This window comes from Mesoplodon densirostris, chromosome 1 (genome assembly GCF_025265405.1).
Source record: "Mesoplodon densirostris isolate mMesDen1 chromosome 1, mMesDen1 primary haplotype, whole genome shotgun sequence".
NCBI lineage: Eukaryota > Metazoa > Chordata > Mammalia > Artiodactyla > Ziphiidae > Mesoplodon > Mesoplodon densirostris.
The window spans coordinates 216,245,677-216,268,591 of NC_082661.1; the positions used below are offsets into that span (position 1 = coordinate 216,245,677).

The following is a 22,915-nucleotide window of genomic DNA, read 5'->3' on the forward strand; positions in this document are numbered from 1 at the left end:
CAAGGGACTATGTCTGTATACCAGGTACTTTCACCAGCCAGGGTAGTACTTAACTACAAAAGAAAAGAAAAGAAAAGAAAAAAAACCAACACAATAAATGGCAATTGGTTACAGAAAAAAGGGTTTTTGTTTTTTAACTTTTTATTTTATATAGGAGTATAGCCGATTAACAATGTTGTGATAGTTTCATGTGCACAGCAAAGTGACTGAGCCATACGTATACATGCATCCATTCTCCCCTGAATTCCCCTCCCATCCAGGCTTCCACATAACACTGAGCAGAGTTCCCTGTGCTATACAGTAGGTCCTTGTTGGTTATCCATTTTAAATATAGCAGTGTGTACATGTCAATCCCACCCTTCCCCCCTGTGTTTTTTAACTTTTAAGGTTTTTTTTGTTTTGTTTTGGGAAGTACTAGTTTTAGTGAAAAGAGAAGAGCATACACTTTGGAATCTTTTATCCTGCTTAGTGACCTTGGAAATTGAATCTTAGTTTATTCATCCAGAACTGGTGGACTGATCTTGCAGTTGTGAGGACTTCATGAGTTAGTGAATAAAAGACACCTAGTAGTTTCTGGCACATACAAAGCACACAATATATGTTCCTTCTTTTTTTTTTCCTGGTTATTCTCGTTGGTTCTCTCACACACACATCGCAAACACACTACCCCACAGTAGACATGAGATTGGTTTTTTGACCTATAATTTTGGGGTTCCATTTAAAAATAAAAATATTTTAATTAAAAGTTCTAGTAGAACCTCATTAAAATCTTCAAGGCACTGATTCTTACATATCCTGTTCTTTATGTGTAAATCTTTTCCCTGGAAAGTACAGAGTGGGAGATTACATTGTGATTATGAATGTTGTCCTTGTGAAAATATAAAGTAGTGTACAAATAACTTTATTTCACAATGCCATTTTGTGGCATGCTAAGTTTTTGGTTTGTTTTGTTTTTTTATTCCTGCGGTACAGTAATAACATGGCTTTGGAATAGATGAGTAAGTTTCATTTCTACCAACCTACTCTAGGTTAAATATGAAAAATACATGTTAGTATAAACTGCATTTTTAATGAAATTTTCTTAGTATATCCTCTAAGTATTGAATTTCTATTGCTTGAGCTTCTCTGTGAACTTAGAAATACTGTGTTCATGGGGATTATTTAGAGCTGTTAATGGATTCTTGTCATAACTTGAAAGAATATGCTAAATACGATACCATGAATCAAAACCACGTGTGGCTTTATTCTAACAGATGGTTTTAGTTTAGTTTCCTTTATTCTGTTCTGGATTATGGTATTTTTCTTGTTGCCCAAAAAACAGCTTTCAAATAGCTACTGGGCTTTTTTCTAATCGTTTATACTAAAAATATTTTTTTGCACAGTTCTTCAGGATATATTTTTTTCAGCTATCTATTTGGGAAAATTCTAATTCTGTTACAGCTTTTACCTTGTAAAGTATTCAGTCAGTGTCTCCTTTAGAAAAATAAATACAAATACATTTTGAAAGAAATTCTGAGTTTTCATACAAACCTATTTATACAAGTCTTGTATTGAAATTGATACTATTCTTAAGTTTTATGAAATTATGGAATTGGTCACGGTATACTTTTGATTCACACAATATCTTTCCAAGTAGTAGTGGTCTCAGTTTAGAGTAAAATATCAAGTGACAGATAATAATTGGAGTTTTGAAAGCTTGAGGGGTTGTACTGTGATGACATAGAGCAAAGTATGTTTTAGGAAAATTAATCTTATATTCATAGGAAGTGACAAAAATGGAGGCAAGAGATTAGTATGCAGTTTTTATATTTGGCAGTATTACCTTTGGTAATAGTCATAAATCTGAGGTTTTGAAGACAAAACCTGATAGGAGACATTAACAATTACTTTAGAGTTTCTCCCATAAGAGAACAGCTACCAGGGTCAGGGTAGCAAGCTTGGGATGGTGCGTTTTAAGGAGAAAGGTATGTTTTATTTCAACATGATGAGTTTGAGGTAACAGTGGGATTTATCAAAGTGAAACGTGAGAATGCAAATGCAGGTTCTCTTCACATTTGATTAAGGTCATTAGTAAAAGTTTAACAAACTTTTTTCCCTCACAGAGAAAGAAATTGGCTCCCTATTTACTAGATCTGAACTGTTAAATTATTTTTCTTTTCATGCCATAGTTCACAAAGATGTCCAAAACGAATGGCTTATCAGAAGATTTGATATGGAACTGTAAAACACTGATCCAAGAAAGGGATGTAGTTATAAGGCTTATGAACAAATGTGAAGACATTTCAAATAAATTGACGAAACAAGTTACCATGCTCACTGGAAATGGAGGTGGATGGAACATAGAACAACCCTCCATTCTAAACCAAAGGTAATACTTATTGTATGTACCTATTCATTATTTTATCTCAGTTGTATAAAAATGTTGAATGTATTCCTGTATTGTGCCTAGGAAACTTAAATGTGCAAATGGTAGGAAAACTAATGTTTAAAAGGGAAACCCAGGGTTTCCTATAATGGCACGTAAGTGGTATATGAATTGTTTTTCATTGATCGCCACCCCCCAATCAGGATATTTTACTCCATTATCACATTGTAAATTAGAGGGAGGAGATATTATGGTCTTATGTAACCTATGTTTTCCTTGTCTGATGACATATAATTTCATATATAATCACAGAAACTGAAAAGGTGGTTTTAGCTACCTCTTAATTTAGTGCTTCAGAGAGTCAGCTGCTCAACTGCATCAATGTAAAAATTTGTCTTAGTTCAATTTCTTTTTGATCATAAGTGAAATGATTGAAGTAACCTATATATGTGATTAAATGCTTTCAAAAGCCCAAAATTTTTAATCTTTTTGAGGTAAAAACACATAAAAATTGAAAAGGACACTTTTATTAAATAGATTATATAAGGAAAAATTATTAAAAGTATATATTTAAAAAGTATATTCCCCAAACTGCTACTGTCAGTAAAATACCTTGTCCAAGTTCTTGCAAAAAATAAACATTAAATTATTTTCACTAAAAAATTTGTCCAACAACCAGAATGTATGAAAACAGCGTTTTGTAATTGTGAACACCCCTCCTTTGCATGATGTTGGGATATGGCGGGTGGGCGGTTGTTTTGAACTTCTTTTAAAAGTTTATTTTCAAGTTGTCTGGGAACTCAGAACTGTTCAGAATGCTTCCTTTTTTTAAAAAAGTATAAAATTGTTTACTGTGATAATACATACAGAGGCAATAACATGGAAATAGTCGAAGTTGCTAAGATCCGAGACTAGTTAGCATGATTTATGGTGTATCCATAGTCTGCAGTGTTATGTAATTTTTAAAATGAATTATTTCTGTTCAAAATATTTCTGATAGGTATTTAATAAGATTAGCACTAGGGTCTCATTAAAATTATTTACCTTGGTGATTTTATATACTTCTGATATTTTTCTAAGTTAATGATCAAAGCATATTTGCTGATCATTGGTTAATTAAAAGTCAAGGTATGAAAAAAAAATCAAGATATGGTTACTGGCCTTTAATAGTAAGCTACAATCTTTTCTGTGCCCTTCTAGGGTGCTATGGGATGGTGTAGGGAAACGTGATGCAGTTCCCACAAAGAAGCTCTTTTCTCTGTTGCATAGAAAGAACTATGACCATGTCAGCAAATTCATCTCCTAAAAGTGTAGTTGGAGCTGCTCCTTCTTGTTCTACAGCATTGGATATGGGGAGTTCTTCACTCTACAAGGCTTACCCAGTTGAGTCTACTTTATCATAATTTGGAGTTTAAAAAATCAAGTGCTTTATTGCATCACTTAAAAAATTTCTCTCTTAAACCCACATCCACAAAGTCCTATTACTTGTAAATAGTATGATCAGGTAATAAAGCTATCCTTTTCATTAGACTGAGTATTTTTTAAATGAAATATTAAACAGGTGAGAAAAATAGTTTGGGGTTTTTTTTAGGTACTTCTTGGATCTAGTCCCAAAGTACAACTTCTGAAAACCTGTATAGATAGTCTCTTTGGAGTTTATTTAAATGCACTTTTAGGGGGTGAAATTTGTTGTCCTGGTTTTTGTTTTTAGCCAATGTAAGTTGCACAAGCAACTTGCAGATTTTTACTTGGTATACTGGCCAAACATAATGGCTGCTTAGTATAGAAACATTTAAAGTACTTTCCTTGCCCTGGGAAAGGATTTATTAGCACAGAGGAAAATATTAAACTATCCTGATGAATAAGCTGTTGTGCTTTTGCTTAACAGAACAAATTCTTTATAGTAAAGTTTATTTTGAAGCAAAATTATATTAACTGTTTTCCTATTAGAAATTTTTAAGACTTATAACAGAAGAAAAATAGCCTTTTAGAGATAAAAGAAATACACACATGCTGTATAACTCCCTGTTAAAAATAAAGTCTTTGCAAGGGAAAAAATTCTCATATGTATCTCAAAACCATTACATTCATAATGTTTATGTTAAAATGTCAAAACTAAAATTACCTTAAGTTAAAATATAATACAGTGAGGAAAAAGTAAAAAAAAAAAAAAAAAAAAACTTCAGTATTTCTTCTATTTTATTCCTATCATAGATGTAGCCATCTCTCAAGCTTTAGCTGTTGATCTAAAATTTATCAGCTTTAAACTGTTTTAACTGAAAAGGTTTCTCACATGTTCAGTATAAAATAATATTTAATTATGTGTGTCCTGTCTTTTTCTGGGCTAAATCTACTAAGGTTCTTGTGATCTTGTTCATCCTCAGCTTGACAGGATGATTCCATATCCTGTTTCTAAACAGCTGCTGTGAGACCATTTGACAATGATGTGAATGCAAATCAATAGTGCAGATGTGATGACTAACTCAGAGTACTATGATATAAATATTTTAGTAGTTTGGATACTACTATTAGTACAAACTATTATTGTGGTAGTATTTTCAACATTCATGACATACTTAAGGGACATAAATTTTTGGTCAACTAGCGTCGCTAATCTGTTTCATATGAACTACTTGAAAAAGTTTCTGTAGCCCTCTATTTCTGCATTTTAAACTTAAATTTAGCACATTGTATATACTCCAGTTTTCTATTTCAGGCCTTTCTCACCTTTCAGAATAATTTTGATACTAGTTTTCTCTGACAGGAAATTTAAACCCAATTTAATTTTCACTCTGAAAAGAAATTATAGTAACTCTCTGGAAGGATTTTTTTTTCCCCCAACAAAACAAGGAACTTTAAAATAACATGCTACCTCATTTTCTTTCATGACCTCAGAAAATCTTAAAATCACTTTTTTTCCGTATTGGGAGGTGAGAAAACCTTCAGTTTAAAGATATTTGTAGTCCCCTTTTGAAAAGAGATCACTTACCTAATTCAAAAGGCCCGGGCTATAGTTCTTACCCTGAGCAGATTACATTCTTATTTGTAAACTAGTGGGTGGGGTTCATATGCAATCACAAAAATTTTTAGAAAACTGTTGAATGTCAAAAGTAATGGAAGGTATGATTGTATAGCAGCTAAATATATGAGCGCCTGCTAGAGAAAGAATATAGTTGCCCTGTTTTAAAACTTGTCTTAACAAGGGAATTGGAAAGCTGTTTGCCAGAACTACATTTCCAGTGCTCCTCTGGCTTTCTGAAGAAAGGATGCGTTATGGGCAGCACTATTGTGACACTAAGCAACAGAAAGTTACTTGTAATTTAGATAAATCTAGCAGAGGAGCAAGTATACACACACACACACTTATATTTTTAAAACAAATACTTCAATATAACAGGTATTTAATGTCCTGATCAAAACAGCTACCATAGCTGCTTTGTGAATGTGGATGAAACAATTTTATTCGAATGAAAAATTCAGTGCTTCTCAATTTCCTCATCACTTTTTAAAATTTTATGTATAGTGAAGACTATTTTAATAGTTAGACTCGTTTCTCAACATGTGTTGGTGATACATATATTCAGTAATTTTTGTTAAGAATATTTCTTGGCTATTTGTGATAAATTTACATTGGGGTAGCATGTTGGCCCTTGGGATACATTTATAAGTAATGTAATGTGCCTACCGTATCAAGTTTCATCATTTTCATGGAATGTGAACCTTAATGTGTGGGGGATGACTAAGACAGTAGGAAGGACTCAGGAAAATAATGAAAATTCTATTTAAAAATAGAAAGTGTCGACTGTAGAGTGGGTGGGTCAGAGAGAAAACTTTCATGTTTGCTGTTTAGTGATTAAGGGCTGAGCTCTGGATCAGAACTGGATTGAGTACCAGCTCTGCCACTGCAGACATGGATTTGGATAGCTGTGATCTTGGGCAAGTTACTTAACTTCTCTGAATCCCAGAGAGCATTTCTCATTTCTAAATGGAGATGATAATAATAGTATCTACTTTATAATTTAGATTAAATAAAGTAATAATGCATGTAAAGCCCACGCATGTAAAGTATAGTGTCTAGAATTCCAATATTAGCATTTACTCTACCAGTATAGTAGAATTTATTTGGACCTGAAACTTAAAATGTCTATGATAATATTCTATTTATTATTACTTTCATAGTGGCATAGAAATTATATTGGCTAAGAAGGCAAAGACATTTTTAAAAATGAACTGTAAAGACTTCAGCAATACTGCTGATTTTTCCTACCTATACTTTTAATTTTTTCAAATGAGAATTGTTTTATAGATTGCGTACCCCACAGTTGAAACATAGATTCTGATTTAAGATGGATATCTTTCTACCTCACCTCTTTGATCCCTGTTCTAATTAAAGTGTCTTGATTTCAGAATTTGACCCCTTAACCACTTATCAGAGCCATTTATCAGAACCATTTATCAGACCCCTTCTCCATGTGCAGATAGGATCTGTGTAACAGGAAATTAAGGGGATAGGATAAAAGCTGTAGAGTGAGAAGCGTGGCCTTGTCCTAAGTTTTTATGTTAATGTGGGGTTTATGCTTCCCTAGTGAGTATAAGAATAAGCTTTTGCATGAGATAGACTTTTCTGAGTTAAAATCTTAGCCATAAGACTTTGTAGCTATGCAACCTCAGGCAAATTACTGAGCCTCGGGTTTTTTCATCTGTTAAAAAATAACTACCTTAACAGAATATTAAAAGATTGAATGAGGTGATGCTAGAAAATGATATTTTTGTATATCTGTATATAATAGATGTTCAGTAAATAACGGCTATTAGTTTTTAACCACTTGGAACTTTTAGAAAAAACTAACCATTTCATCCATTAGACCCCTTCCATGTTGCCATCCAAGCAAGTTACTCCCAGGGATTAGTCTGTTTATGTGTTCACAAATTAAATAAGATTTTTGACACATGCCTGCTGCTTTCTACTCACTGGTATTTATTGATGCCTAGCAAATTTACATTTATATGTAGTTCAAACATAAATACACACATACATACATACATACATCCTCCAGAATTATACATACCAGTGATATTAGAGGTGGTAGGCATTCAGTCAGAAAGTTTTATTAAATCAGCCTGGCAAAGTAGCAAATTATGCATATGTTTTTGTTCTAATACTTTAAGTTCCTTACTGTGCTAATATTCAAATCAGTACAATACATTTTTCTAGAGTATAAATATTATATTAGTAATACATTATCATAGTTAATATTCTGATCATTTATGGAATTAATTTGGTGGCATTTCATTATGACTGAATATGAACTTTTTTTTGTAATTCTTATTGCCAGAAACAACAAATACAGAATAAAATTTGAGAGGTTTTTTAAAATGTATTATGTTTTGGGGTTCATTTTCTTAAGTAAGTGTAAATAGCTTTTAACAGTAAGTTAAAAGGTAAGACTAGACCTAGATACTTCAGTTTTTTTGTGCATTGTAAACCTAAACCTTTTCTCAGAAAACTAGTAGAGAAAACTAATAGAGGTATAAATCTATAATATCTGGTAACTCTCTCTTTACCAGTTTGTCACTCAAGCCCTATCAGAAGGTTGGTTTGAATTGGCTGGCATTGGTACATAAACATGGACTTAATGGCATTTTGGCAGATGAAATGGTAAGTAGTACTCAATTTCTAGGATTTATCATTAATAGGCATCCTTGCTGTCATTCAAAAGATGAAAATTTCCCTTGACCCTGTTAGTTTACTGCTCTTACCAAGGTATAATCCCTCTCACTCCTCTCAGTTTTCTGTTGCTTATCTTAGTTCTAACCTCCCTACTTCCTCCTCAAAAATGAAAATGGTTTTTTTGTCTTTCTCATTAAATTAATAAATATATGTGTTTTTAAAATTAGATGTTACATAAAAATACACAGGAAAAAAAACCCCAAATCACACATAATCCTGCCATCTTAAAGTAAGTACTATTTTGGTATATATCTTTTTCCAGAATATTTTCCTTGGTAGGTGTGTGTGTATGCATATATACATACACATATATATATGTCATATTAAAAGAGAGATTTTACTACGTGTGCTTTTCTATAGCTCCCTTTAAAATTTATCATAGATACCTGTCCTTGTTAGTAAATAAATCTACACGTTTATCATCACCATCATTTCAGTCATTTTACTTTTATTAGATGTTTCTGAGTTTCTGTTCTTTTCCAAATCACATTTTGCTTGAAGGTAAGCTTAGGAAGTTCATTAAAACCAATAGTCCAAGTATTTTCATGTAGAAACTTGACCTTTAATCTAACTTTTACCTTCCTTCCTCCAGCCATGCTTTTTAAAAAGTGTTTATTAAAAATGAGTCATGTTCAATGGAGAAAATGTTTATTGAATATATGTATTACATTGTATATTAGATTTCCAAAATAAAAATTAACAAAGATAATAATCCTTGTTCTCTAGCTAGCTTCTAGTAAAATAATCTTCAGTTTTTCAAGACAGTTTCCACACATACCTCATACTGTCGTTAAAACAGAGATGCTGGGGCCTCCCTGGTGGCGCAAGTGGTTGAGAGTCCGCCTGCCGATGCAGGGGATACGGGTTCGTGCCCCGGTCTGGGAGGATCCCATATGCCGCGGAGCGGCTGGGCCCGTGAGCCATGGCCGCTGAGCCTGCGCGTCCGGAGCCTGCGCGTCCGGAGCCTGTGCTCCGCAACGGGGGAGGCCACAACAGTGAGAGGCCCGCATACCGCAAAAAAAAAAAAAAAAAAAAAACAGAGATGCTATTTATCTAATAGAAAAGTGAATAATATATGCAGAATTTCAAAATAGTTAGAAATTACATATAGAATATAGAGTAGTACAGTTGTGGAAACTGGACTTGGAAATCAAATCTGGGTTCTGGGTACCAAATTTGCCTTTGGTGGGCTGTGTAATCCTTACCAAATGACCTAATCTCTCAGAGCCAATATTAATAAAACATAGGTAATTCCTGTATCATAAGATTATATTTGGTATCAAATGAGGTATATTATGTGAAACTGTTTTTGTAACCTGTAAAGTACAATATTTATGATAAGGTAGTGTCTGCTAGGGCGTCCCTAACAAAATACTAAAGACAGTGTGGCTTAAACAACAGAAATTTATTTCTCACAGTTCTGGAGGCTGGAAGTCTAAAATCAAGGTGTTGGCAGGTTTGGTTTCTCTTGAGGCTACTCTGTTTGGTTTGCAGATGGGCACCTTGCTGTGTCCTCACATGGCTTTTTCTCTAGATACATTCATCTCTTCTTTTATGATAGAAGTTGGGTCCCTACCCTTGTGACCCTATTTAACTTTACTTATCTCTTTAGAGGCTCTATCTCCAAATAAACCTCAACATTGGGAGTTAGGGCTTCAACATGTTTGGGGTTGGAGGCAATTCACTTACTAACAGTTGGCAATGTTTAGCTCTCCTAAGGAGCTACACTTCCTCAGGAGCTTTTTTTTTTTTAATGCAATACTTTATTGATGTATAATTTACTTGAAATAAAATGCACAAATCTTCAGCTTAGTGACTTTTTACATATATGTACACCCATCTGACTGTCTCTGACATAAACATTTCCATCATCCCAGGAAGTTCCCTTATGCTCCTTTTCAGTCATTACCACCACTACTATTCTGACACCTATGACTACAGAATAATTTTTTTCTGATTTTGAACTTTATGTAAATAGATCCATACAGTATATACTGTTTGTTTCTGGTTCATTTGGTGCATAATAAAGTTACTAAGATTCATCGTCTTCTTACATGTATCAGTAGTTTGGTTTTTATTTTTTTTTATTGGCTTGTGGTAGTTCATAGTATAAATATGCTACAATTTGTTTATCCGTTCTCCTGTTGATGGCAATTTAGATTATTTCCAGTGCGTGGCTATTATAGTAAAACTGCATCGATATTCTTACCCAAGTCTTTTTGTGGACATATGCTCTCATATCTCTTGAATATATTTTTAGGAGTAAAATTGCTGGGTAATAGGATAGGTATGTGTTCCGCTCCAGTTAGTCATTGGAACCTCATTCTCCATCCAGCCAGTATGTATTAAATAGTTGCTTTATATTAACAGTTACCAAAATTATATCCTTTATATGCAAGCAGAGGTCTTCCATATCAATGTGTATTATGTATTAACTAGCAGTTAAAATACATTCCTACTCTTAACTAAGTTATAGTATCACTTGGAGATTATGATCTGTTTTATGTGTTACTGAGAACTAAGAATATAGTAGAAATTCTCATAGAGTTGCATGGGGAATCATAAATAAATAAAACCAGAAATATTCTTTTTCCTTTCATTTTCCCAATATTTATTTGGGTTTTTTGTTTGTTTTTAAATTTAGTATATTGTCTTTTAAACTTTTCATTTTAGGGCCTGGGAAAAACTATTCAAGCGATTGCATTCCTAGCGTACCTCTATCAGGAGGGTAATAAAGGTCCTCATTTGATTGTTGTTCCAGCGTCAACTATAGGTTTGTAATACTGTGGACAACTTTACTTGACTCAGTAGTATTTTATACAAGGGGAAGAAAAATCGTGTGTGTGTGTGTGTGTGTGTGTGAGATTTCTTAGTTTGTGAAGGTGAATATTCATTTCTTTGGTTTCCTTACACTTTTCACCCCTTTGCATATGTGTGTTTGATTATACTGGAAGTCTTTTTAAAGAAAATAACTCTAATATAAGTCAGTTATTCAGCTTATTATATAGATTATCTATAAATTATTATAGATCATGTACCATTTGAAAAGATCATTTGTTTTCATAATACTTTTAAGTTGTTTTAATGAGTAATTTAAGAGAAACACTTTTGAATTTATTAAGAAAGAATGTATGCAGTTCATCCCCACTCAAATTACTCTTTCATTCTTTCTCAGTTGATTGAATGTAGACTAGAGTAAGAGAATGCATGTATGAATGTACCAAAAAAAAAATCCTCTTTAAATTGGAAATCAGTAATCACCTATAAATATAATGGTTGGCCCTCTGCTCTTCATTTTGATGCCACCTCAAAATCTCCAAGTCATTTTCATCATCAAGAGTAAAATTGTGAAGAGTCTGTGATTTTTAAAAATTATCTCCTATTATTTTATAAAAATAATTTCTGGGTAGAACTTCTCAGACTTTAGTGTTCATTTCAGTGCACACGTCTACCTGTTGTAGCAGGTGCAAGTAATATCTCTTTTGTTTCATAGATAACTGGCTAAGGGAAGTTAATTTATGGTGTCCCACTTTAAAGGTGCTCTGTTACTATGGTAAGAATATGTCATGCTTTTAACTTTGGAGACTTCTTTAAAATCTTAGCATACAGTAAAGTACAATAAATACAATCAGTGTGTGTGTGTCATTTTTAAATTCTAGGTTCTCAAGAAGAACGTAAACAGATTAGATATAACATTCATAGTAGATACGAAGAATACAATGTAATCGTGACCACGTAAGTATTGAGAAAAAATTTTTTTGGAAAAATAATTTTGTACATCCACCTAAATTTTTTAAAAATGTTTAAAAAATATTAGTAGTAAAATAAAGGATAGTTTATGCTAAGAACTATGCAACAAAAGCAATAGAATGAGTTATGTTGAAGATTCAGGCATTTTTCAGTTTGGTGTATAATACCATGATAGCAGTCTTTTGTTAATTCTATAGGAGGTCATGATTAAAAGAATTCATCCAAAATTCATCTTTTCTTAATAAAATGGACTCCATTTTCATATATAGTCTTGCTAGTTGCTGTTAACTGTTATTTCTTGGTTTCACTCTACTAGTTTAATAAAATGGTGTTATGTTCTTAACAGAAATGTCTTAGCTTCATGTTCTTTTTTCTACTGCCTCGTAAAATATAACAGTTCATAAAGGGTGTAATAATTGCAGGTTACATATAAATTGTACCCAAATTGGCCTCTTCCTAGATGTGTAGAAGTTGTCTAATTACATTATAACATATGAATTGTCTTTTAACTGCATATTGCAGCTTTTGTAACTTGGTTACATGTACATCAGTAATTTTGGATATAAGTACATCAATATTTATTTGAGTATCAACTGTGTCTAGTGTTACCTTTTAGCTACTGGCTATTAGAAATATATACATAAAAATAATTTGTCAAAACATTAAATCTCACGAGTCCATGCTCTTAAAGGTATGATCTTAGAGATTGTTTTTTCTTTGGCAACAGGTATAATTGTGCAATCAGCAGTTCTGATGATCGTAGTCTGTTTCGTCGGCTGAAATTGAATTATGCAATTTTTGATGAGGGCCATATGCTGAAGAATATGGGCTCCATCCGCTACCAGCACCTTATGACAATTAATGTAAGAGAGTGTTCTGTGAATTTGTCCAATTATGATAAAATTTCAGATTATGTATTTTAATATATATAGTATTTTATATCAGGGACCAGCAGTCTTTTTCTGTAAAGGACCAGGTAAGTAAATATTTCATGCTTTGTGGGCCATTCAGCTTCTGTCACTTGTTCTTTGCTTTTTCTTTTTTTTTTAAACAACGCTTTTAAAATGTAAAAACCATTCTTAGCTCATGATCTTCAATTTGCCAACCTTTGTTCTATAGGACAAACTTTATGAATATCAGATATAATCTGTCTTCTTCCATTGCCTCATCAAAAAGTAATGCAGGGCCTCCCTGGTGGCGCAGTGGTTAAGAGTCCGCCTGCCGATGCAGGGGATACGGGTTCGTGCCCCGGTCTGGGAGGATCCCATATGCCGCGGAGCGGCTGGGCCCGTGAGCCATGGCCGCTGGGCCTGCGCATCCGGAGCCTGTGCTCCGCAACGGGAGAGGCCACAACAGTGAGAGGCCCACATACCGCAAAAAGAAAAAAAAAAAAAAAAAGTAATGCAGGAACACAAGTTACCTACTTAATAAAATGAGACTTAGTTTTACACATTCTATCTTAAAGTACAATATATGATAATTTTTCTAAATTACTTATCTTTTATGACAATGTTACATTACTAATAATGGTTTTAATTTTTTTCTCCCTCACTGAGGGAAAAAACAAGAAGGATGTGGATCTTTAAAAAAATAAAAAATACTAATCTAAAATTTACCTTTGTTCACAGGCAAATAACCGTTTGCTGCTCACCGGGACACCTGTGCAGAATAACCTGTTAGAACTCATGTCGCTGTTGAATTTTGTTATGCCTCACATGTTCAGTAGTAGCACCAGTGAAATACGAAGAATGTTTTCTTCTAAGACAGTAAGCATAAATTCATATTTTTTCTCAACTATCTTACTTTGCGTTTTACCTGGACCATTTTTCTATTTTGTCTCTTTTTCTTGTTTTCATGTAGCATATGTGCTATGAAATAAGTTTAAGTAGTTGATATCCCTATGTTCGGATGAGTTGGGAAGTCAGCCAGAATACAGTAGGAAATAAATTGGTGGCTTCTATAATCATTGTCTAAAAGTTTTGGTTTTTAATATCCTAATTTTCTGAAGAATGACAATTTTAAATTAGTGGGTAGCTCAGATATATATGTGAGCTATCATCTTCTTTATTAAAATCAGGTAAATTAGCATTTTTTAATAGGTAAACTATAAAACTGGACAAAAGTAGAATATCCAGAAAATTCCTATACTGGGAAATATGTTTTGAATTAAAACTCCATAAATTAAAAAGTAACAATTTCTAAAAGTCACAAGAAAGAAATCGTATTTCAAAGAAAATCTGGTTATTTTTTTCCCTATTGCTTAGAAAAAGTAAGAGTGTAGTTTTCAAGAACTTCCATTTTCCAGTACAGCAATGGTAATATAGATTCTTGACACACCCAAATCACATGTATTCTGCGAGAATTTTCTGTGATAATCTTCTACTGTAAACTGACTGCCTTTCTAACTTTCACTAATGTATTCCATCCCACTTGATGGCCTAGCAGATCATAGGATGTGGAGGATTTCTTAGAATAACATTCCTCTTCTCCAAAATTAACAGGTTTTGGCTAGGAACCGTCCCATTTCTGTGGACCTGCACTAGCTTTCTTTTGGGACCATTTTCCACAAATAAATACAAGTTTTCTACTTATCTCTCTCTTCCCCTCCACCCAAACTATCTTAAACACACACATATTTTTTCAAGAGAGTTATCTATGTAATCAGTGATGACTTACCAGTTAATTACTTCTGAACACCATCCTAGTGCAGTTCAATTTCATTACCTCTGCAGAGTACACAATTACATGTCACAAAACCTCAAAATACATGTGGAGCTTTAAGAAATACGTTACAGCCCAGAATTCAAGTCCATCTAGAATGAATTGAGTTTCTATGGGAAATAACTCAGATTGTAGTGAGGGAGATTTTCATGTTGTGTAATACTGTTATTGTGATCATTTAAATGAATAATTTAAAAGGTCATGTTCTTATTTTACTTAGAAACCAGCAGATGAGCAAACTATATATGAAAAGGAGAGAATAGCACATGCAAAACAAATTATAAAACCGTTTATTCTCAGAAGAGTAAAAGAAGAGGTAACTCTTAGCTGCATATTTTTATTCTGATTGTTTTTTTAAAATCTGTTTTCTTCTTTATTTGAATGATCTGCTTCAACTGTTTTCCTTTCACAGGTTCTCAAGCAGCTACCCCCCAAGAAAGATCGAATTGAGTTGTGTGCAATGTCAGAGAAGCAGGAGCAACTCTATTTGGGTCTTTTCAACAGATTGAAAAAATCTATCAATAACATGGGTATAACCTGATTTTCACAATTTTATATGAAAAATAATTCTGTACTAGGGCTGCATTTTATTTAGTCCTATGATAGTGGGATTTGCTCATTTTTTAAAATTAGTTGGAATTTGAAGAAATAGTTTTAAAACCTTTTGTTTGCATTGAGATGTATTTCAACAAACAGCTATCAGCTTGTTGTTGTTTTTAATGTGTCACAGAAAAAAACACAGAAATGTGCAATGTCATGATGCAGTTGAGAAAAATGGCCAATCATCCTTTATTACATCGCCAATATTACACAGCTGAAAAACTCAAGGAAATGTCTCAGCTTATGCTAAAGGTAAGGATTTTGTATTATGCTAACACTAAGCTTTATTAACACTAGTAAACATGAGGTTCATTGATAGTCTAAAAATCAGACCATTGAACCTAGTAAGCATATTAATTAACCACGAATTTAAGAAAAACATTTTTAACACAGAGTTCAAAATAATTTAGGGGACATAAGAGCCAAGAAGGACTGACAGTCTACATCAAGAGTCAGCCAGCTATGGCCTTAGGACCAAATATGACAATAGCTATTTCTACAAATAAAGTTTTGTTCTAACACAGCCACACCCTTTTGTTTCTTTGTTTTCTGTGACTGCTTTCTCGGTACGAGGGCAGAGTGGAGTAGTTGCAAAACAGATTATTTTGCCTACAGAGCCTAAAATATTTACAGAAAAAGTTTGCCAACTCCTGGTCTGGACTTCCGTAATGCACTTCTTTTATTTATTTTTCACCAAAAAGATTCATCAGATTATATGTCCTGGATTATGAGACATTTTTCTCCGTTTATTTTCTTCATTTTACTTCTTTATTTTGTCTACAGTTTTAGCTGTTACTTTCTATTTTTGCCTCATTCTCCCTTAACCTACCCCTATTTCTCCTTGCAGATCATTGTGTTTAGAGCAACCATTTGCCTTTTTAAAATTTTTTATATTTATGGAAAATGTCAGACATGTAAAAGTAGAGAGAATTGTATAATGAAATCTTCTACGCATATGAAACCTTCACCCATTTTCTACAGTTATCATCTGGAATGACACTGCTCTCTCTTGTTTCACCTAGAATCCTCTCCAGGATCATTTTGGACCAAATTCTAGGCATTTCATCTGTAAATTTATCAGTGTGTTGTCTCTAAAACAATAAGAACTTCTCCTCTTTATTGTACCTAAAAAAATGAATATTAATTTCCTTTGGTAAATCTGTTGCACTAAAATATTTTATGATTTAGATATTTTATCAGATGTAAACAATTTTATTAGGTTGTTCTAATCATATTATAAATTATCTTCATTTTGAAGTATATATTGTTTTGTTTTGTTTTGAGGAACCTACACATTGTGAGGCTAACCCTGACCTGATCTTTGAAGATATGGAAGTTATGACAGACTTTGAATTACATGTACTTTGTAAACAGTATCGACACATTAATAACTTCCAGTTAGACATGGACTTGATTTTAGATTCTGGAAAATTTCGAGTTTTAGGCTGCATCTTGTCTGAATTGAAACAGAAGGTACTAAAGAAGAATACTGTTCCTTATATGTTTCCCCAGTTAGTTCAACTTCTTTGAAACAGTTCTGGCATGATTTGACTTTCTTGTAGCTTTAGCCTTTGTTCTACATTCTTCTAGAAACTGGTGTTTGAGCATTTTTTGGATATATTTGGGCATATATTTTCCTGATAACTCTTCCACCTAACAGAAGTTAGTAGAATATATCTATATTGATTTTTTTTAATAATTTTAATTGTCATTATTTCATAGGTGACAATCTATATAATTGCTTCAAAATTAATATCTTGAAGATATTGATACTATGTAAAATAAATTAATACTACAATTTATATGTGAAATAGATTTGTAAGATCACAATCTAAGTAGTACTTTTAGTAGCTGTTCCCATTAATTAGTCTTAAAAATCAATTTTAGGTCAAAGTTTAGAAGATAATTTACTTATATGTAATCTAAAATAAGAAACTTACCTTAGCTATGATTACTTTATTATTATTAAAGAAGCAGTTTTTCATTAGATACTTATAATTTTATTTTTTATGTGTCTAATTAATATATGTATTTCCACAGGGTGATAGAGTTGTATTATTTAGCCAATTTACCATGATGCTGGATATTTTAGAGGTTCTCTTAAAACATCATCAGCATAGGTACCTCAGACTAGATGGAAAGACTCAGATTTCTGAAAGGTTGGTATACTTTAGTTTCAGAAAATCTCTCCACCTTACCCTCAAATAAGAGTAAATGTTAGAATTTTAAATGTCTAGGGCATTTGATGGAATTGTATTGCTTTGAGTCTTACGTTTGGTTACTTTAAATCATTCATTAACTTAAGATGAAGAAAATTTAATTTTTGGTCTGAATCCTATACAAATATATTTTGAAACAACTAAGAGAATTATATATATGTCAGTGTTTTCTCTTTAAAAATCATTTTAAGTCTAAAATACTTTATCTTTAAACCAAGGTTATCTTAAAATCTTGGGCTTTTCATATTTTAAGGGTAATTGAGTAAGTTTGAGTTTGGTTTTTTGTTTGTTTGTTTTCTTTTTTAATTCCCAAAGTTTAAAAAATTGTCTTAGTTGGAATGCTTTTTCTAGTGTGTTTAAACTGCATCGTATCTTTGGTTTATTTTTTTTTATCAGCCAGAGTAAATTTTTTTTTCCTGCATTAGAGTAAGGAAAGAAGTCTTGCTAAAAGAGAATACATCATTATAGTCTGATTTTGAGATTCTTAGTTCATCGGGTATATTGTCTATGAGTCACAGCTGGCAGACTGGGAGAAGGTTAAAGATTGAAAAGCCATGTGCAGAATTTAGAAAAGCCAGAAGTCATTAAACAAAGGACAAAACAGTCCTTTAGCAATTAATCAAATCTGAATAGTTAAAAGTTAGAGTTAGTAGGGAGATAAATGGTATAGAAAAGAAGTTGGTGAATTGGATAGGTCTTTTCAATAAAATAGCTACAGGAAAAATAACTAGAATACCAAGAGCATGTATTTACATCTTCACGTTTATTTTCCATGTGAAGTGATTGTTTTCAGTCTTAATTATATACCTTTTTGTGAGATTTAACCTAATATATTTGTCTTGTAGGATTCATCTAATTGACGAGTTTAATACCGATATGGATATCTTTGTGTTTCTGCTGTCAACAAAAGCTGGTGGCCTAGGAATAAACCTGACTTCAGCAAATGTTGTTATACTTCACGATATTGACTGTAATCCTTACAATGACAAACAAGCAGAAGATAGATGCCATAGAGTAGGCCAGACTAAGTAAGTGTTTGCAGTTGAAATTTATTTGTAATCAAATGCCAGTTTAATTTGTATAGAACATTAGAATATGATCTGTCAGATGTCCTGCCTTAGTTTTTATATTTTCAGCAAAGCATGGCTTCTGCTGTATTTTATACCAACCAGTGTTGAATATGAACTCCACCATGTAATCTATTCATATTCTAGTAATTAAAACAGGGAATTCCCTGGCAGTCCAGTGGTTAGGACTAGGTGCTTTCACTGCCAAGGGTGCAGGTTCAGCCCTGGTCAGGCAACTAGGATCCCACAAGCCATGTGGCATGGCCAAAACAATAAAAAATAAATAAAAGGAAACCACCTCCCACCCCCAGTCCAAGTAGTTATGCAGCAAATGAAAACTAAGTATTACCAGTGGTCCAGCCCCTTTGAAAAAGATTAGTAATTAGTAATTACTAATTAGTAACTTGCTTGTCACACCATGTAAGAGCCAGATAGACTGGATAATGTGCATACGATTACTACCTTGTTACCTCATAGGAAATAGATTATGTGAGCTGTAGATATTTTAGGTGAAGGTTAAATTAGACATTGGTCACAGGACATAAAGAGGTGAAAATACCTATAATTCAGCTCTATTCTCACATGTAAACAGCAGACAATCAGTGTTTTCTTTGTGGAGTATTTTACTGTATTTCCAAAAGACATTGGTAAGTTCATTTATGAACCAAATATTTATCAGTACTTAAAGGTGGAACTAAAACCTCCCATGTAATCTTTATACTTTACTACACTTCCTTACTTTATGTACTAAATTATTTCTTGGAACCTGATAAGCAAAGCATGTTCTTTTTAAAAATAGAATACCCTACCTCAACCCAGAACTGTTTGTTGTAATACAGTTCTACCAGTAATTTTAAAGTACAGATATCTTTTTCTCATCTCTTGAATCAATAGGAGAGGATGTTTAAAAGTGACGTGCTCAGAAAATGTCAATCTCAAGTAGTTTGAATGAAAGAATTTAAATTTATGGATGTATTTGTTAAACAATTTTCAAATTATTCTTATTGCATTCTAAGGTGAGTTATGTCGTTTATATATATTAAGTAATTATATATTATGTAACCAATGGACGTATCTTGTATTTTCCTTAGAGAAGTACTAGTTATAAAATTAATAGGTCAAGGGACAATCGAAGAATCCATGCTAAAAATTAATCAACAGAAATTGAAACTAGAACAAGATATGACCACAGTAGATGAAGGTAAGTTATTTGTCAGCATAAACTTTATTTATATGAAAAGGCATCAACTTAGCAGTAGCAAGGGGATAATAAAGATGATTTGAGTCCTTAACTTGGCGTGCAGTTTAGGGATAACGTGGGAGAAGATAAGCATACTTATTTCAAAAGTACTACAATAACTAAGATCATTTTGCCAGACCTGCTACAAACACTTTGATATTGAAAAATTCTGTCTCTGACCTCAAAATATCCCAAAAATAAATTAAAATTGGGTCTATCTACAGTTTTATGATTTACTTACTAAGTAATATTTATGAATCCAAAGATTTAAAGTACATGGCATAATATTAAGTTATTAAGAACTCTCACATTTATATTAATTTCATTTTGACTAGCCAAATACTCATTTCACTAGAGTGCAATAAAATGCATTTATTCAAAAATTGAATAATTTCAGATTAAAGAGCAGTTGGGTACTAGAAACAATTGTCAAATAAGAGAATCCTCTCCATTTCCTCCATCTTTTTCAAGAGAATAATTTTTAAAGTTTTAAAAGTTTAAATTATATATATATATATATATATATATATATATATATATATATATATATATAAAATACATTCACATAGTTCAAAATTCCTAAGATATTAAAGGGCAAACAAAAGCCTCCTTCTCACCCTATCACCCAGCTTCCCCAGAAACATGACACATTAGGGTTTTTTTTTAAGTGAATGACTAGTTGTTTCTGCATCTTGCTTTTTTTGTTTGATGTTAAGTTTAGATTTCATGGGCTATTTTCAAATCTATGGACGAGCTTAGAGGCAAGCATGTCAATGAATTCCCTGAGAGTTATTCAGTAGTTTTTGTTCCTAATCGTGTTTTTTACTGAAAGGAGAAGAGTAGATAAAAGTAGTCTCTTAAGTTTAGACTGTAACTGGGGTCTCTGTGGTGACACAGAGAGAGAGCGAGAGAGAGACACCTGGATAAGTGTCTAGATACTGGGGTCTTGTTTAATTGAAAAAAAAATTTTTTTTTAAACAATGATTTTATCTTTGGACTGAAAATAAGTGTAGATGAAATGATTTCTGTTTGGTTGGATTTGGGAGTTTTGTCTTTATTTTCACTATTCAGATTGTTACATAAAAAAATTTTTTTTTGTATACTTTTATTCTCTTTTACATCTTGCATTGAATTTTTTGGTAAATGTTTTTATTTAGTGAACCTGAGGAGTAAGTACTATGTGCTGTATGAATAGGATATGATCCAAACTATATCTGCATATCTCTGTCAAATCAAAAACAGAAGCTGTAGACTGCTGTGCTGGCAATGTGAACACAAGCACAGAGGAAGTTGCCCTAACATATGTAGGAATTCGGGAATATTTTTAACAGGGAGTGACACTGAATCAAACTGGGCCTTGAAAGATTATTAAGAATTCACCAAAAGTAGAGAAAATTAGAGAGAAGAAATACGTTTCATAAAATACGTTTATCAGAATTTTAACACCAGTTTCTGACCTGCAGGTGATGAAGGGAGTATGCCAGCAGATATAGCCACATTACTAAAAACATCAATGGGCCTGTGAAATAAGAATTGTTAATTCCTAACTGATGACGAAATACCAACTTGGTGCACTCAAGGACATTTACATTATGATGACCATGGGGTTTATGAACATTTATAACTTTTTATAATTTCCATATTACATTTCTCATAGTATGGACAACTTTTTTGCCACTAACTGAATTCTCCAGATGCTCACATGTGAAATTTCAAAAAAAAGCCACAGATACGTAGTCTTGAAGATGTTAAATAATCATTTTACAAAACAGTTTTCTGAATGGGGATTAGTTGGTGATTGTTTGTAACAAATACGCTAATGCTTTAGAAATGTCAGTATTTTTGTAATTATTTCTACCTCCAAATATATATATATATTGTCTTTCACTGGATAATATGTGTAGATTTTTACATGTGCCTTATTTGACAATGCTTACGTCTTGTTTTTGCTCGTCTCATTTGAAGTTCTTTTTTATTATGTTAAAGAATGCAGCTGTATAGATTATATAGCTTTCATTTTATTGCTATTTGAAACAGATGTTCACCACTGTCAACAAGAACTCAACCTGAATTTAAAGGTGGCATTCCATATACTAACACCCCCAGGTCCTCCCAAGTACTTCTGTTAAAACAGATTTGTTTGGCTAGGCACTAAGTTGTTTTCCAGTGAATAGTAACTAAAGAAGCCCTTATCTTGCTCCATGAATTAATTCCTTCTGTTCACTTCCCAACTGCACTAACTGTGCTTATTACTCTGCCTATTCTTGTGCATGTTTTCATTGATTTCCCTCTCCTGGCTTTTGCTTCTCTTGAAACTGTTGCCCAGTCATTTCTGCTCCAGTTCTCTTTACTCTAAATAGTAGTTTATTCCTGCCACATCTCCGCACATCAGCAAAATATTGGTGACATTTTTCTAGCCTGGCAGAACAGATTAACAGGCTGTTTCACCTCAAAGCAGACTGAATGTGACTTCATTTCAAGGCAGCATTAGGTACTGCATGGAAATAGGTCATTAACTTTAAATTCTTATCAAAATATAACTTAGCAGTTTGCAGAATTTCCAGTATGGGACCTCCTAAAGAGAGAGCCATTGTTCAATTCCAAATCAGTGTGGGTGACAAAGTGAAATTTAGAAGAGGTAAAGTTGTCTACTTGATATTTAACTCTTTATTAAGTCTTTCTTTAAATTTTTGCCTGTCAGTCTATATTGCTGTTTTATTATACATCAGTTTCTTTGTATAACTTGTGAGTTTCATGTGTTTTGTTTTATTATGTAAATATTATTATAAATAAACTTATTTATAAATCAAAGATCTGTTAATTATTGGAGATTATACTTTCAAGACCTCCTGAGTTCCTAAGTTTTTAAGGTAATATAATCCTCGACTTAGAAGGTTAATGAAGCTCTTACATTGATTCTTCAGATACTGTAGACTCTGAAAGCTGATGAGTCAGTAGACTTAGCCAATCTTGCAAGTGTATTGAATATACTCAACATATTTTAGTGTAATGGGCTGAAGGGACCTGCAAATAGTATTAATACCTCCTTCTGCATCACAGTACCCAAATCGCTTAGTGAAATGTTGAGAATATTCTAAAAATCGCATAATGGATTTCTCATAACTTTCCTGTACTAATGTGTCTTCAACGATAGGCTGTTTCTTTGGTTGTTGTTGTTAAATCCATATTTTTATTTTAATGAATGTAGTTGGGTTCTCCCTG

At 32.7% G+C, this 22,915-nt stretch overlaps 1 protein-coding gene across 3 annotated transcripts in view; it reads left to right on the forward strand.

Annotated features, from left to right (window-relative positions):
• Window positions 1-22,444, forward strand: part of SMARCAD1 (SWI/SNF-related, matrix-associated actin-dependent regulator of chromatin, subfamily a, containing DEAD/H box 1) — a 71,698-nt gene extending 49,254 nt beyond the window's left edge. For all 3 annotated transcript variants that reach the window (XM_060115172.1, XM_060115166.1, XM_060115181.1), the window contains exons 10-24: window positions 2,169-2,368; window positions 7,934-8,024; window positions 10,770-10,869; window positions 11,590-11,649; window positions 11,756-11,831; window positions 12,574-12,709; window positions 13,475-13,612; window positions 14,788-14,883; window positions 14,980-15,097; window positions 15,298-15,419; window positions 16,452-16,640; window positions 17,208-17,326; window positions 18,232-18,414; window positions 19,545-19,654; window positions 21,157-22,444. In XM_060115172.1, coding sequence (XP_059971155.1) covers window positions 2,169-2,368; window positions 7,934-8,024; window positions 10,770-10,869; window positions 11,590-11,649; window positions 11,756-11,831; window positions 12,574-12,709; window positions 13,475-13,612; window positions 14,788-14,883; window positions 14,980-15,097; window positions 15,298-15,419; window positions 16,452-16,640; window positions 17,208-17,326; window positions 18,232-18,414; window positions 19,545-19,654; window positions 21,157-21,218 — 1,800 coding nt within the window. In that variant the 3' untranslated portion in view covers window positions 21,219-22,444. The remainder of the gene's footprint in view (window positions 1-2,168; window positions 2,369-7,933; window positions 8,025-10,769; window positions 10,870-11,589; window positions 11,650-11,755; window positions 11,832-12,573; window positions 12,710-13,474; window positions 13,613-14,787; window positions 14,884-14,979; window positions 15,098-15,297; window positions 15,420-16,451; window positions 16,641-17,207; window positions 17,327-18,231; window positions 18,415-19,544; window positions 19,655-21,156) is intronic.
• Window positions 22,445-22,915: the final 471 nt, after the last annotated feature.